This window comes from Artemia franciscana, chromosome 9, assembly GCF_032884065.1.
Source record: "Artemia franciscana chromosome 9, ASM3288406v1, whole genome shotgun sequence".
Taxonomy (NCBI): Eukaryota; Metazoa; Arthropoda; class Branchiopoda; order Anostraca; family Artemiidae; genus Artemia; species Artemia franciscana.
The window spans coordinates 32,968,284-32,985,263 of record NC_088871.1 but is presented as its reverse complement, the minus strand read 5'-3'; the positions used below and the strand labels follow the sequence as shown (position 1 = coordinate 32,985,263).

Sequence of the window (16,980 nt, the reverse complement as noted above, 5' to 3'; positions counted from 1 at the left end):
CAACAAATTTATCTAAGCGCATAGTTTTTAGTCAGATGAACCAGGGCTAAAGATGGCATTGCTAGCTATAAAAATTCCGCTTCAGGAACTGTGAAAATAAAGAGAAGTCCAAACCAAACGATTTAAACCTGACGAACTCATCTGAGCGCGTTGTTCGTAGGCGGATGAACGAGGGTTAAAGAGGGCAATGCCATCTCTTGGGAGCCTGCTGTAGGAACACCAGAAAGAAAGAGAAGCCCAAACAAACAGTTTAAGCCTGGCGAATTAATCTAAGCGCGTAGTTCCTAGGCAGATGAACGAGGATTAAACATGGCATAGCTAATTCTAGAGTCTGTTGTAGGAATCATAGAAATAAAGAGAAGTCCAAGTCAAAAGATTGACGAGGATTAGAGATGGCGTACCTAATTCTAGGGAGACTGGTGGTGGAAACCGCAAAATAAAGAGAAATGCTACCAAACAAAGACAAACAACCATAAATTCTTGTGGTTTGCACCAAATTTACAATATTTTAATTTTTTCAATTAGGAATTATTTTTGGCATTTTAACTGATTTCTTTTGAATTTTACAGGTTGTGTAGATGACAGCTTTTTCCTTATTTAAACGGTTAACTTCAATATTTTAAAATTAGTATTTATAATTAGGTCTATGAAAGTCAAATTAAGCTGTAATAATTTGTCTCTAACTATATAGTAATTTATAACAACAAAGATAACATTAGAATGAAATAAATTAGAATAGACAAGAAATAATGTGTAAAATACGCTTGAAATAAAAACAAGTTTGCTTACTTGCAGAAGCGGTATAATTCCTAACTGAGCAGTTTAGGATAAATCTAACAACAACGAATTAATTATAATTAGTAATAATTGAATTTTGGAACACATCCTTAATTGTTATGGCGCATCAAATATCAAAGTAATTTAAAGTGTATGCCTTGCTTATTTGGTCAAGCTTACTTAAAAATGTGGGAAGAAAGAACAAAGATCTAGATTAATCTTCAAGTGCATGTTATTGTGCTCTTTTCACCATATGCTCTGCCACTAATTGTGAGCCACAAAACTCGCTTATCGCATGGAAGTGGATACAATAATGTCTGAATGAGTCAGTCGAAGCATCTTTTTTTTATTATCTTTCCTTGTCATAATTAGCTTGCGGTTTATTATTTGTCAAATGTTGCATTTAGTTTGGATGTTATCTTGTGTTATTTTATGCATTTTGTTTTTGTTTTTATTGCATTTGTTTGGAAGTTATCTTGTGTTATTGCAAACAGAACTAGATACGACAGTTTCCTTTCAAATGAGCCCTCTCCCAACATTCTACGACCACTAGTGCGGTAAAAGGTGCGGTAAAAAGGGACACATCATTGCTTCCCGCGCGGAAAAGTGAATTTCCTTGTTGCTCAAGATGATAGACTGAGATTCTTGGATACAAAGTCTTTTGCTGTGGTGTTTCCAATGGTGCAGTTTTCGTTTCGATCCAACACCATTTTCTAGGGATGTCTTGCTATATTTCAAAATGTCCATAAATTTGTGTTAGCAATATAAATTTTTTATTAATAATTGTTTTCTTTTTTGTCTAAAGACTAGGATAAGTTAAGGTGAATGAAGATGCTCGGTAACGAGAAGATCGATCAAGTGGACAGCTTCACTTACCTAGGTAATATTGTTAGTAAAGACGGTGGGTGCTGTGAAGATGTTAAAAGTAAAATAGCCAAGACACAGGGTGTTTTTTACAGTTGAAAAAAGTTTGGAAGAATAGGAAGACAAGCGTGCAAACTAAGAATAGAATATTGAAAGCAATAGTGATGACTTCGCCCCGTATTTTCCAGAGAAATTGCCTAGGGATTGTTTTGGGTACCCTACTGACTGAAAAAATCTCTAACAATAAGCTCTGCGAAATAAGCTGTGCGAAAAAATGTGTTTCGATACCGCTTTTTAGGGCTATAGTGAGAGCAAGGATGAGATGGCTAGGACATATTCTGCGGATGAAGATGAAAGATTGCCCTTGTCGGCCAACCGTTTAGGGCCAGATGAAAAACAGGTCGTCTCCAAATAGAGTGAGAAGATTTCGTAAGGAAAGATTTAAGGGAAATAGGGATTGGGATGGAAGAGGAGCGTGCGTAGCTGTGTTGACCTGAGATGGCTTGGTACTTCAGTGAGTTGTTAGTAGTAGTAGAAGTAATAAATTTTTCCTCTTAACATTAATGAAAATAATAAGATTAAGCTAATTCGCTTTATTCGTCATTAGAATTTAACTAAGACTAAGTCATTAAGAATACTATGTCAATAAGATCAAGCTTATCCCGGAACAAAAAGTTCCTGGATCAGCTGTTTCAGATTAACGACGCTTCTTGACTACTAAGGTCCCTGCGTCGGCCCTGCAGTGCATTGTTGCAGCATGGTTCGATCTCTGGGTCCCGTATTACCAAGCTAAGGTCAAACCCACTGCGCCACCACAGGACAAAAAGTTTGCCGAAACCCGGTTGGCGATTTTTCCTCATTTGAATTATTTTTTTTTCAAAACGCGATTTAAATTCAAAACGCGATTTAAATTTTCGGTTGCTAGACGCAAGGGTTCGCTGTTTGCTAAGTTGTATCTGACGGTGCAACCATGATATCCTTCTAACAATTCAACATTCATCTAACGATAAAGTTTTTCTTTGAGGTTGTCTATAACAAAAGCTGGTTGTATAGGAATGGATCGAAAAATGCATATATGTTGGTAGTTAATGTGGCAAAAGTGAGAAAAAAACTGAAGCAGAAAAAAATGAGGATATTTCCAGTCAGTTAAAAATAAAAATGCAATGCAAATATTTTGACTGAGACCTCCGCTCAGCCCTCCTCTGTGCGAAGATAGAAAAATTATAAAAGACCGTAAAAACCTCTCCACTAAAATACATAAAAACAAACCGTAAAAAACAACCATTAAAATGAAAATAGAGCCATTTCCTTGTAACTGTGAAAGGGTAACTGAATAAAAAAAATAAAAATCCAATATTAAATGGTAATTCCAGAAACTATGTTCTTGAATTGTCATTCAATGTTGGATTTTATATATATATATATATATATATATATATATATATATATATATATATATATATATATATATATATATATATATATATATATATATATATATATATATATATATATATATATATATATATATATATATATATATATATATATATATATATATATATATATATATATATATATATATATATATATATATATATATCGTTTTAGTGGTTGTTTTTTACGGTCATTTATTAATTTTGTTTCTTATCTTACCAGTATTAACCCATGATAGCTTTCAGTTGTGTTGTTCAGTTGCAGGTTTCTGTTCAAAAATGACGGGTCTTTTCATATTACGTGCTTGTCTATGCGAATTAATTTTCCTTGGACTAATTTGTATTCTGAATGTCACATCTATACCTCTGGTTTGTATCAGAACATGCTACAATTGGATTTAGTCGTTATGTATAGCCAGGTTGTATAATTGGACTCTTGTCAAATAACTGGGAAGAAATATTATGTTTAAGTGGAAATATGGTGTGTGGTATTGAAATTTGGTTTGAGAATAAAAAAAAAAAGGAATATGATAATTTTGGAATAGATGATATGACAAAAAAATGAATAAAAGCATAAAAATAGGAAAAATGAAAAGAAATCCGGTGTTGCTGATTTAAAAAAACAAATGAATGCAACTAAGAACCGTTTGTAGGCCTTAATTTTAAGGACTATGGATAGTTGGCTGTATGTACATTTATTGTATTGATAGGTGTCTATTAAATTATAATTAATATGATTTGAATGTCATCATTCTTTTTTCCGAATGACTCTTCCATTTTAATATTATTATTTTCGTTTAACAAAGTTCGTTTATTTATAGTAGCTATCGTAGTTACAGCTAGCGCCACTACTGATTTACTGTACTTTTTACAACCTGTTAACTAATTAAAACTGCTAAACACACTAGTTAATTAGTTACAATACTATCAACTAGTTATACTATTTTAATATTGATGTTGCTGTTATTGTTTATTTACGGTAATGGTTATCAACCTTTGTGGATATAACCACTTGCACGCTTAGTGAGCCAGTCAGGGGTATGAAAAACTTCTGCACTTGATTCAGTTTTGATTTAATATTGTTGATTTTTTAAGTTTGGGGTGAGACTGTTTTCTCTCCACCATGTCTCACCCAAAATATTTATTGAAGAAATAATATTTTCTTCGAAAGACTCATTTATTAGTTATTTTTGGCTTTATAAAAAAGTCATCTCTGTAGTATCTTTCTATGTGAGGCAATTTTTGGGCACATACTCTTACAGGAAATTTCTCTTACAGGTCAAGAGGAATTGGCCCGTGTTCAGCATTCCATGGATTTTCTCCAGCATCACGCTCAGCATCAATTCTACCCAATGAACCCGCCGCACAGCCAAAGTAGCATCAATCTATCAAATTCACATAAAATCCACGAATTGTCAGAACGGGCGATGAAGTCGCCTAATACGTCAAATTCCGTTCCTAAAGAGGTTCCTTCCTACCACTCCCAATCGCCGTCGGATAGGGTGATGCCTCCCAGCTCTTTACCTCAAAGTGCCAAACCTCAGATGCCGCCTCCTGGAAGTAGTCCTTTCATGATGGGAGGAGGCTTAGGTTTCCCTCCTCATCAATTCGTACCGACATCGATGAGTGGGGCACCATCGCCGTTCACGCCTGGAAAACCGATTTTTAGACCCTGACATTGGCTAGAATAGAAACAAAGGTATTTAATACATCTTTTATACAATTTTCTACTATAATTTTATTTATGAGTTTTAATTAAATCTTTAAAATATATGAAAATGGCCAATAAAAATAAATGAAAGAAAACGATTCTTGTGCTTCTCAGTGAATGCAAAAATAATATTAGAGGGAAGCATAACTATCGCAAGTGTGATGTTTTAGTAACCATGTAGCAACCGTTTTTAATTTAGTAACCATTATTTGGTGTTGAAATAAAAAAAAAAAAGATTAAAATAAAGATAAGTGTTAATAAAAATAAGTGCTAAAATAAAAATAAATGAAAGAAAACAATTCTTGTGCTTCTCAGTGAATGCAAAAATAATATTAGAGGGAAGCATAACTATCTTAAGTGTGATGGTTTTAGTAACCATCTAGCAACCGTTTTTAATTTAGTAACCATTATTTGGTGTTGAAATAAAAAAAAGGATTAAAATAAAGATATGTGTTAATAAAAATAAGTGCTAAATTAAAAACAAATGAAAGCAAACAATCACAACCATGATGGTTTTATTCCTCTTAGTCTTGAAAGGGCGCTTCAAAGGTCTTCTGTCTGACACATGGCGTATATGTTATAACAGTACATACGACATGTATGTACTGTACATCAATACGTCACGTTATTTGTGTGGCAACCCCCCTAAGAAACGACGTTTAAGCTTTATATACAGTACCGTAGATGATAAATCTTTACACTGATTGAAAATTCTTGTGAAGTTTGATGATAGACTTGCAAATGATAGGCAGATATGCTATTATTTAAGCAACCTGTAAAAAGCTATACAAAAGTTGAGTGTAGTTCTGCAGTTAAAACGCATAATTGGTCATTGTAACCCATCTTAGAAAGTCAAGTATTTGACGTAAAAGCTCAATCACTAATGCTCAGGGAAAGATTCTCAGTCAGTATGGCTATTTAATTTATTTCTAATTGACGTGGATGGTGTGTATTTCTTGGCACGTGGGTGACAGATCCATGGATGCCACATCCTGGGGATGACTCCGTGTTGAATTGTAGATGCCTGAAAGACAAAGGCCAAAAGACATAGTGTGTCTCATAAATAAAAAGACACTAGATAAAAGAATGCGTGTTCCAATATTGAAATATTTCTGTCTGTAAATCTTATTTTATTTTTATTTTTTTTATTTAATATGAATTATTCAAAATGAACTTAGCATAAACACAGAACCTCTAAAAACAAACACAGAAGCATAACACATTACACAGCATAACACAGAAGCATAAACACAGAACCTCTAAAAACAAATGAAGATAATAATTAACATTAACCTCAGAAGGGGTTTAAAAAAGAAAACACAACACCAACATCATGTACCCTGCCATCACTGAATTAATGCTCAACATTTTACTCCTTCCTTAACACATCAATCAAAATAAAATACTAATTTTAATGATATAATACCGTTTTATCCAGGAATTCTTAGGAATTCTACCCATATGCAATGTAGCTATGTAATTACTTATTGAACAAGCGCAATTATTGTAATCCAATAAACGCCGTTTGGCAGTAAAAATAATTTTACGCGAATAATTTGAATGACAGAAATGGCACAAAAGCTGGTGTCCAGTGGTATAACGCTTGTGTTGTTACTATATATCAAAAATCACAGTTGAAATAGAAGAATTAAAAATCTTAGGGCCCGTAGCACATTTTTAGAATGGTTCTAACAAAAAATTCTAGTTTATTCTGATTGATAAATCCACTAAGAATTTTCTATCTAGATAAGAAGAGTTGGAGCAGATTGAGCTCTGATGCCCTTAATAAGTAGATTAATTAAGTAGGTTTCAATAAGCGCTTTTGAACGGAAGTCAACAATTGCAATACGTATATTGAACACGGTGCTAAGATTTGGATTGCCGTTCCCGCTTTGAAGTTGGTGGTGAATGGAGCAAATTGACATTGTAATTTTGCTCATTCATATTCCACGAAAAGCAGATGGCGCTACGGTTGACTTTGGTTGTCTCCATGGTGTAGGTAATAACAAACTGAAAAAGTTGATTTAAAGCCAACTTGAAAAGATAAAATTTACCAGTCTTAAATTTTTTGAAGGTTAAAGCTTAAATGTTTTCATGTTAAAGTTTTTGCCAGATATGCCGGAGATTTTATCTTTCTCCAGTTTAACCATTAGCACGTAATTTTTTCTGGCTAATGCAGGGCTCCCACGGCGTCAATAAAAATAGTAAAATTGTCGACAATGTTAATTAACCGTCTTCCTCATATGGCTTTGTCTACTTTATTGTACTCACAATGATCATAAGCTTGCTTAGCTTCAAATAAGGTAAAAAATATCCAATTTTTTTTCTCTGCTCCCAAATTATATCTCTTTGGGAGTTCTTCATTCCTGTAGCAACATTGAAAATTTTCCAGAGGGAGTTCAATGGTTTATTGTTGTAAGATACTGAAATCTATGGCATTGGCTAGGTTTAGATTTTAAAATTACAAACTATTTGACATGTTGTTATTTATGTGTGTTTTTTAAAGCTGTAGATGTTGGACATTTTTCAATGGTCCATAAGTATAGTTTTTAGTTATAACATAGTTTATCGGTCGTCGATAAAACTATGCTTGTTTAACATCAAAGTACTTGTTTTAGTTTTAAAATGTTTGGTGTTTTAATTTTGCGAATATGTGATATTAAAGTCAAATTGCCGAAAGTTTTTTGTGAGTTGAAATATGAGGCTATATATACTAGTCTTTATGACAAGATTGACAACCATATTGACCCAATAACAGATAAACTTGTCTTTTTGTGGTTTAAATTTAGACAAAGGATAAAACATAGAAAATTGAACTAATGAGTACTTTCTGGTTCAAAGTGTTATGCTGATTAAAGTCTATTGTTTGTATTCCCTCTATTGAATGACTTCAGAAGTGTCACATTTTGAATATTCTCTTTTTTTTCTTATAACATGGATTCATCCCATCAGAACGGCGTGATATGTAATGTATATCACTCAGAAGTAAGGAGAATGTATACTCAGAAGTGTGGAAAATATACTTGATATGCTTTGATGCATATTAATATGAATATTAGTGAAGATTTTAGATGCATGTGTTGGATCAAAAATAAAAATCACTTTTTAGAGCGCGTTATACTAAATGTAAGAGGTGATCGTCCCTAGGCATGTTAAGACTAACATACCAGATGATGACGATAAGAGAGTGGTCGTCAGACTTTGTTAGAGCTCATCTGCAGCATAGCATACGATGCCACCTCTATATACTTGCTTGGGTCTGAAGGTCCAAATACATGCGCAAGCGAAATATAGAACACGTCAATATTTGTAAGAAATGAAATATTTTGGGGGAAAAATATTTGGAAAATGGCGGGAATTTTTATTTGACTGTCGAACTACGTTGTCACAACTTGGGATTTTCCTCTATATGTATTTTTCCTCTATATAATATATGTATATATATTATTATTATTATTATTATTATTATTATTATTATTATTATTGAATGGCCAATTCAGTATGTCTTCGTTTTTTATTCTTTTTTGTTTCGTTGTTTGAATTTAACCGATGTGGCCACTGAATGGTCGTTCGTCGCTTTTGTAATATATTGTACAATGCTCTTTTCGTTTTAAATTCGTTGATTTCGTTTTAAATTGTTACTCTCTTAATTTTTCTATAGGGAAAATGATTAATCTACGGGTATTCTGCTGTCGCATACATGAGTTTTGACACCAGTGAAATATATACGTGGATAGCGACATAAGAGAAAAACCTGTCCTTTTGTGGTTTAAATTCTGACAAATGTGTCGGATAGTGCCTTTGATGAGTATACCACGTGACGTGGAATGAAACATTTCGACAATGATTCGTAATTCCTATTTGATTTATTAAGCTAAACGCAGCAATGTACGCCTCCCAGTTTTATAGGAGGTCTTCAAAAAGTCTGTCTGCTAAGCGATAAAGTTAACTCTGTGTTTAAGTGTTGCAAATTAGTATTGAAAGTGGATAGTCGTTACACAATTTTTTTTACTCTGGCCTTTGTCCTTCCGTATTGATTTTTTTTTCTGTGTACATTCTTATCTAGTCTTTCATTGAAACGGTGCGACTGGTTAGATTTTATATATTTGAACAAACAGGGTCCTTAGAGTCCTTGCATTTTTGTACTTCTTTAATTCGTGTTTTAAATAATTTCTTCGATCACACTGCTTTTCTGTTTACAGATTTTAAGAGATAGGGGAAAAAAACGGGTATAATTTAAATAAAACCGTGGAACAAAATCAGTTATTCCGCCGTTTTATTTAAAGTTAACCCTTTTTTCTCTCTTAAATTCTGCCTGTGTTTTAATATTCCCCCCGCTACCTTATGTGTAGATACTTCGTTTTTCATTTGACGGTTTTGGCACTTTTCTTCTTTCGTTTATCGCTAAATTTGTTTCTCTCCCTCTTTCTCTTTCTCCTTTTCTCTCTCTCTCTCTCTCTCTCTCTCTCTCTCTCTCTTTCTCACTCTCACACTCTCTCACTCACTCTCTATTTGGATAGATTTACGATTCTTTCTTTTACCGTTGACAAATAATTTTTTATTGCAGTTTTATTTTCTATCATCATATTTAAAGTCCTACATTCATTTCGAGGTTCTTATGAGAAAGAATTATGTTATAATGTTCCTAAATTAACGAGTTTAAGTTCAAAAGTAATTAATCAGGCAAAACAATTATTAAAATTATACCCACTTCCTTACAAAGATAGTGTAATGGCGTAAAATACCAGATCATGTCCCAGTCCTTCCATATCTTGCACTGTTCTTTTTTTTGCGTATGTACGGAATTCAAGCATAAAGTAAGTAAGTAAGGTTGGAAAATATAAAGTAAGATTGTAAATAAAGGTAAGGGTACGGTTTATTGAGCCATAAGTTCCAAAAATGAGTGCTCTATCCTCTAAGGGGAGTGTAAAATCCTCATGGAGATCATTAGAGCCCTGAATAGATAATAAATCTTTTGATGTAGCATAAATACTAGTAGGTGGTTGTCGAGTTGCAGGTACAAGCAAATTATATATTAGGAAATAAAAATGGGTAATGACATAAAAAGAGGGAGAATCTTCATAGTAGAAGAAGAATTCAATAAAGGAGAGAAATGTTTTCTCTAATGATCATAGTCAATCGTTTTATTTTTCACATATTTTCAGAAACTGCAACAAACGTTCGCCTGAATGGGGCTGTGTCCTCAGATGACTGTCCTATTAGAAAGGGAAAAAAAAACAGATAAAAAGTGACATAGCCGATATCTATATATTGATATCGATACCGAATACTAATAAAATACCCAAGGGTAGGCCATTTCATGGCTAATAAGTGCATGTATCGAACAGAATTATGCAACATCTTAAGCTAGAAAAATTTTTATTAAATAATATAGAAGCACTTTAAATGAAAAATATTCTAATGTACACATCTTTTACTATTTTCTACTGCTTGTTTTGTTTAATTAAGTAAGAGAATGGTAGGAAGTTTTTTTTATCAGAAATGCGGGAATTATACAAAAATTCGCGAAAAATTTGGAAGTGAGCGAAATAATTAAAGATTTTGTGTTAATGTCGAACAAAATTATATTTGTTTTTATTATTTATATATAAAATCCATATTTTATATATATCTAAACCAATAGAAAATTCCTTTTACTAATGTAGAAGCACTCTAAATATATATTTTTCTACATACCTTTTACTAATTTTTACTGCTTGTTTTGTTGAATTGAGAGCTGTAAGGAGGTGATCAAGAAAACTCTACGAGGACTTTGAAATGTAAAGTATGCATGGACACAAAGGTTCGTAAATGAAACGAAATAATTTAAAAGTCTTATAAATGAATAAAGGATAAAAAGTATTGCAAAGATTAAATCTGTAATTAATAAAAAAAATATATCTTGTGGTTGACATCGGGTTCGTTATCCATTGGCAGGGCAGGTATGGGGGACGAGAAATGATAGTGTTTGATTAATGATAATAACATGAATAATTTTACTTGAATTTTGTAAAATGTGGCATATGTCAAGTCCTTCGTGTATTTAAGAACTGTCCAAAACTCCCCCCTTTTATCGTGGCAAAGGTGCTATTCATGCAAAAATGTTTGTTAATGGAATTCAACAGTTTTGAATTGTCATAATGTTTATTTATGCTGACACACCGAATATTCATAGTTACATCTGTTTCTTGGATATATTTTAAGTCATATTTTATAGTTTTTTTTTTTTTTTTTTTTTTTTTTTTTTTTTTTTTTTTTTTTTTTTTTTTTTTTTTTTTTTTTTTTTTTTTTTTTTTAGCCAGTTGCACCTTTAGAAATTGCTTTTTTTCATAATTTGTATTTTGATCTTCCAATTGTTTTCTATATTTTACATTCTTTTTCTATGGGAAAAGAATCGAGGGTTGATCATTTTTGTTTATGTGCAGAGTAAAGGATGTTCAAATGCTTGATGGTGTTGGCGGTACTAAAACACGCAAAAGTTAAGTAAAAAAGACATAAGAAGAAAGAACATAAAAAAGACATACAAGAAAATTGGTACAAGTAGTCATTAAACTCTTTATGCAGATTATGATGATACACATGTAGTCTGATTAGGATTTTAGTCTATTCTCAAATAACATTGCTTTTCAGTTTGTTTAAAATGTTCTCGAAATACTTAAAAATATATGCATATAAATATACTCTTTAAAATATATAATATAAGCTTGAAAATACAGTCGTAAAGTCTTTGTAATTAATCCATAAACATGTTATATGATTTTGATTGAAGATTAGTGGGAGTAAACATAAGGTGATTTTCATTTACTCCAACCTATTGCTTTCAAATGTATTTAGTACCCGCGTCAAAATAAATGTAAATTTTATTTTAAAATATCGTGGCTAAAAAGGGGTTTAATTTTGGGAATTTTTGGGAGTTGCACCAAATGATGCTTGGGGACAAGAAGCGTCGAATTTGGAAGCACTTTTATAGGGAGTCAGAGTTGAAGAGAATAGTCGCGTTTAGACTCCATTGTTCCGTAGCTCCAATTTCTGCTTGGTTACGGTTTACTAGTCATCACTTTGGTGCTTTTTGACTTGACAGTCCCGACCAGTCTTGACGCGGTTTATGATAATCCGTGTTTAATTTTAGATCTCGGGTTTTAAATCATAGATTTAATAATAGTAGCCAGGATCATATCGTCCCTCCTCCCCGCCCCACTCCAGAGTTTTTTTTAAAGTAAAAGTATCTTAACTACTACACAAAAATTGGTATTTTGAAAAAAAATAATCGTTTTTTTTTTTGACTTGGTACAAAATAAATGCTGAAAGAAACAGCCCATTTGCTACTTATGATTCCGTATTTGAGAAAAATTTGAATTCTAGATAGATTTGTGTCAAAGTCAATAAGATCCCCCCCCCTCCCATGTTGTAGAAATTGTAAAAAAAGAAAAATCAACTTGCAGGACTGGAAACTCCTGTGGGTACTCTAGAGAAGCAATATAAATACCTCCTTGCTACCCTCAGTTTGATCGTACAATTGCTTCTTTCAGTTGTATCCGATTTTGATTTAAATCAAATTCTCGTCTTTTTACGATGTCCTTCACTAATAGTTGCCTCATCAAACTCACTGAGTGGTGTCCAATGAGTCTATTGTTATACTATGGAAACTGACTTGCCGCATTTGCACACGGAAAAAACTTCGATTTTTGAACTTTTCGGATAAAAGATTTCGGACTTGTATTATTGTTTTATTTAGACGTGTCAGGGTATTTCTGTCGCTAAAATTACTGAATTTCTGTCAGAATAAATTATTGAAACTATTGGTTTTGTTCAACAGAAATATGTGTGATACCAATAGCGAATAATCGAACCTCCAAGATTTTTATTTTATTTATTTGGACGCTGCAGTGTTTTAACTTGGATTTTGTTTTTCCTTTTTTGTTGTCTTTAAATATCTTTTTTGTCATCTGAAACTTTTTATTGTGAATTTATGTATTGATTATTCTGTACAATTACATTTCGTGAACGCAATCTGTATATATGAACTTATACTCCAGATTTCATTTGAACTGTAGATAGTATATGTCATTTGAATAATGTAAAATACAATTTTTTCCTAAAAAAATGTTCTTTTAAGAACTTGGCTTTTTTAAGTAGAGGATATTCGCTTTTAACACAGGTCAGTTGCCTTAAACCATAATTGCAAGCGATAAAGGTAAATCCTGTAAACGTATATTCTTGAAAGGTATATGTCTTATTAAGCTTTGTTGCCGTGTGCAGTCATGATCATTGGTAAGTTATGTCTTATTAAGTTTTGCATTCATGTGTAGTCACGGTCTTTGTGTACAAGCGCCAAAGTTTAAGTCCGGACCTGGCTAAGAGGAGGCAAACAAATTTTCAGTGTTTAGATGTAAAGTTTATATGCTTTATGTATGGTACTTATCTAGCAGCTTCTGTGGTAACTGAACTTGAAAAATACATGAAGGGGGGTAGTAAGTAAGACCTGAATGGGAAGAATTGGGTTATAAAAGAAAAGTAAGCACTGTCGAATGTAAAAAAGAAACTTCATGGAGATACTCTTCTAAAGCATTTCAAAGAATATTTATGTAAACAATTTAGTATAGATTAATAATAAAATTATTAATAAAGCAATAATTTATTTATCACAATTTAGTGCAGCCAATTTTTTAAATATAGAATCTAATGTATTTATTATGGGAAACTCCCCAGCACAAACTATCCTCAGTTATCTATAACTTCTCTAATTCTGAATTGGCACAGGTTTAGACAACAGAAGATAATCATCTTTGAAAAGAAGTTTAACCCATCCTTTTTCTTTTTTTTTTTTTTTTTTTTACTTTGCGGTAAGTATCATGCAAATTTGTCGCCATAATGTTTGGGGGCCGATTCAAAGACCATACGGTTGGGGGTGCCACGCATAATGTCAAGTTTACACTCAGGACATTTACTGTTAAGAATCATCCTGAAGTAGAAAGGACACTAAAACAAAAGCCCGTTTTGTCCCCTGGACAAATACTTGTAAACAGCGATTTGTTTAAGATTTCTGTTTTAAAATTATGAGTTCAAAAGGTCAGTGTCATATTTTTTCAGCGTTGCCACAATGAACCGCGCAAAAAAACTAACTACTTTTGACAGCACTTTTGGCTCTTAAAGATTACGACGTCGATAATCCGGCGATTCCTAAAAAGAACTACATCTTTAAAGGAAAGCTCTGCTTTCTTCAAATACCAAGGACAGTGAAAATGAAACATGATTCTGTGAATTGGTTAGGTGGACTTTCAAACCGTAGGACCCATTTTTTAATGTGAAAAACGTTGGATGCAGGTGCGCAGTTTTAACACTTACCGGTGCCGAGTTTAAAAATAAAGAACATATTAAAAGGCATGGCCTCATTGGCTGGTTTAGGTTCAATCTTCTTTCTAAGATGAGAGTTAAACCCTTCTTTATTATGGCACATTTTTGAAATTATCATACAAAGCTGATAATATGTTCACATTCACAGTTACAAATCTTACTGCAGCTTTATCATTAATTCCGTTGATTTCTTAATATATCATGGCATATTGACATAGGCCTTGACTTATTCGCCAGAGGCCATGGATCCAAATTCTGGATTATAATTTTCATATTTTTGTGCATTATGCTAAAATAAAGTGAAATTCGGTTGAATGTCCTTTTTTTATTTCTTTTTAGTGTTTAAATTCTAAAAACTAAAAAAAAAACATGTATGAAAAAAAACTGTTGTACAGTAATTGTATAATAAAATTGCTTCAGAAATAGCAGTTGCTTTTCAAGTAATCTCCAAAGTGATGTGGAATTGTTCATATCTCCAATTCCACGATTGGTCCGAGGCTTTTATCTCCTGTGACGTACTTTGTCAGAGGCTTTATCCGCATAAAAAGAGTCCGTAAGCACATATGAAAATTAAAAAACGTGCAAAAATTAACTATAAAAACTAAGTTTTTGAATGAAAGCAGAGTGAAGTTGAAACAAAGAAAAATGATCAAAATTCAGTCTATGTCGTATACTGCTCTTTAAAATTGACTATTAGCATTTTAATGAAGCTTGAAACTAAGAAGTACGAAGATGAATTTCCTATTTGAAACTAGGGTATATGCATGCAAACTGTTATTTTCAGTTTTGTTTTTCAATAAAGTACTAATAACTAAATTGCAGTTGTAGTGCATCGCATGGATTGAATGGCGGTTATTTTGGTTCCTTTTAAATTTCAAATTGGCTGTTTGCTTTATGAAAAACCTAGTTTTTTCCTGTTAGTATACTAAAAGAACCCTGGAAAATAACTATTTTTTTAAATTTTCTGGATCGCTTCAAATGAAATCCCAGCAATAGGGCAGCAGTATCTTATTTTTTTTTTTGGCTAGTTTGTGCAAATCCTGGTTCGTTTGATCAAGTTTTACTTTTGTTGACGAAAAGAAATGAAGTTGGTGAAAGACGCTAACTGAGAACAAAAAAATAAATAAATAGAAAACTGGTGGAGAAAGACACCATTGGCCATCAGATACATGAATGGTGCAGAGCTATTTCTGACGATGCTTGTTCATTTTATTGCAGTCTTTTCTATTCTTTGCTCGTTCGCAAGACAGACTTCGACCACAACTTTTAGTGGGCGGGATGTCCACCAAGAGTTGTTTCGGCTGCTCAATTTAGGGAAATGGAAGTTAAATGAGAGTGCAGGACTAATTAAAATCGGAACATTTAGAATCAACCTCATGCACAATGCTTTTAAAAAGAGTCTTGGTGACTTAAAATTTGGTCATAAAAGATTGCCAATTTTTCCGTGGCTGCCCTCCTCGGAATGCGGACTATAGAAAAATTCAAGGAAAACTAGCGTTTACGAATTGATATTGATCAAAAACGTACCGGCCTGTTGTTCTTTGATCGTTCCTGCTGCCACTAGAATGATGAGGCAGTGGCCAGCCCTTATTGAGTAATTTACCGTAAGGGATCTCAAGAGTGATGAAGTCCTGGGCTTACAGAGATTTTTCAAAACTCCTCAAAAATTTGATTTTAAAGCTGAATAATCAGTTCCTAATAGACAGTTTCAAACTTTTCGTACATTTCACTCAGAAATTCAAGCGCAAAGAACCGCTGATCCATGAAGTTTAAACAGAACTGTATTATATTGTTTTGATGCTCCCTGGGTGTATTTTGAGATCTGAAACCGTTCAAAGAACTGATGGTTGACTTGTATTTGAAAATATTTATAGACAAGGAATTCTCGCCTCTAGTCGACACTGTAATAAGCGGTGAAGTGCAAGCCTGTCTTCTAGTGGCTGATGAATAGTGAAAACGGTCTTGTAGCACATCCATAAGCACTTCGCTAAGTATGTTTTGAATCTAATTCCAAATGGCAAATCTTTCTTGTTTTTGAAAAGTGCTGGTTCAGATGTTTAAGCCAAATGCTGTCCAAGAATTACTGTTTATTGCTCAAAACTTTCCTATCCTCATAAAACGGATCTTTTCTTAAACATATTTAAACTAGTATATATCTGTAAGTTTCCTTCAGAGCCAAATAGGATCGATGAAATATGGAACAGAGTAATTAAGGACGGAGAATACTCGAAATTGGGGGGTAGCGATGAAAAAAATGCTAATCATTTCACACAGATCAGTCAGCGCTGAGAATGGCTATTCATCTTTCTCAAAGACTCTCATTCTCAATGAGTGGCCAAACTTTGGACGCTCGGCTGTTTGTAATGGGCAGTCTGCGCAGATTGGGTGGGAGAGCCCAGAACGTCCCTTTAATTGAATACATGATAAAGCTTGCTTGATACCCACACAAAATTACGAAAGTTGTCTCGAGCACTAGAGGGAGTCAGAAAATAAAAGTGAAGAAGAACAAAGGAAGCTTATAGTAAAGGAAAAGAAGGTTCTTACTGAACTTTCTTCCAGTAAGCAAACAGTAGAGGCTCTTTAAAAGACATTACAAGAAAAAAAGGCTCTTGGTACAAGAAGCAAGCTACTAGCAAGATGTTGGAAGAAGCCATAAATCAGCTTAAAATGGATATGGAGAAGAAAGAACTGATTGGAATTCCACCAGACCATCTTGGATCAGTCACTTCTCTTACACACTGAACAAAAAAAGGAAATGGTAGCGGTTGAAAGTACGCAGGTATCTATTCAGAAAAAAGTAGTTGCAGATAAATTTCCTTCTAAAGGTCCACCGAAAAC

At 33.1% G+C, this 16,980-nt stretch overlaps 1 protein-coding gene across 1 annotated transcript in view; it reads left to right on the top strand.

The window, feature by feature from the left end:
• The window catches only part of LOC136031295 (uncharacterized), a gene marked incomplete in the record, with an annotated part of 55,118 nt that extends 41,669 nt beyond the window's left edge, over positions 1-13,449 (top strand). Inside the window, 2 exon segments of the mRNA XM_065710743.1 lie at positions 4,356-4,776; positions 8,450-13,449. Coding sequence (XP_065566815.1) covers positions 4,356-4,753 — 398 coding nt within the window.
• Positions 13,450-16,980: the final 3,531 nt, after the last annotated feature.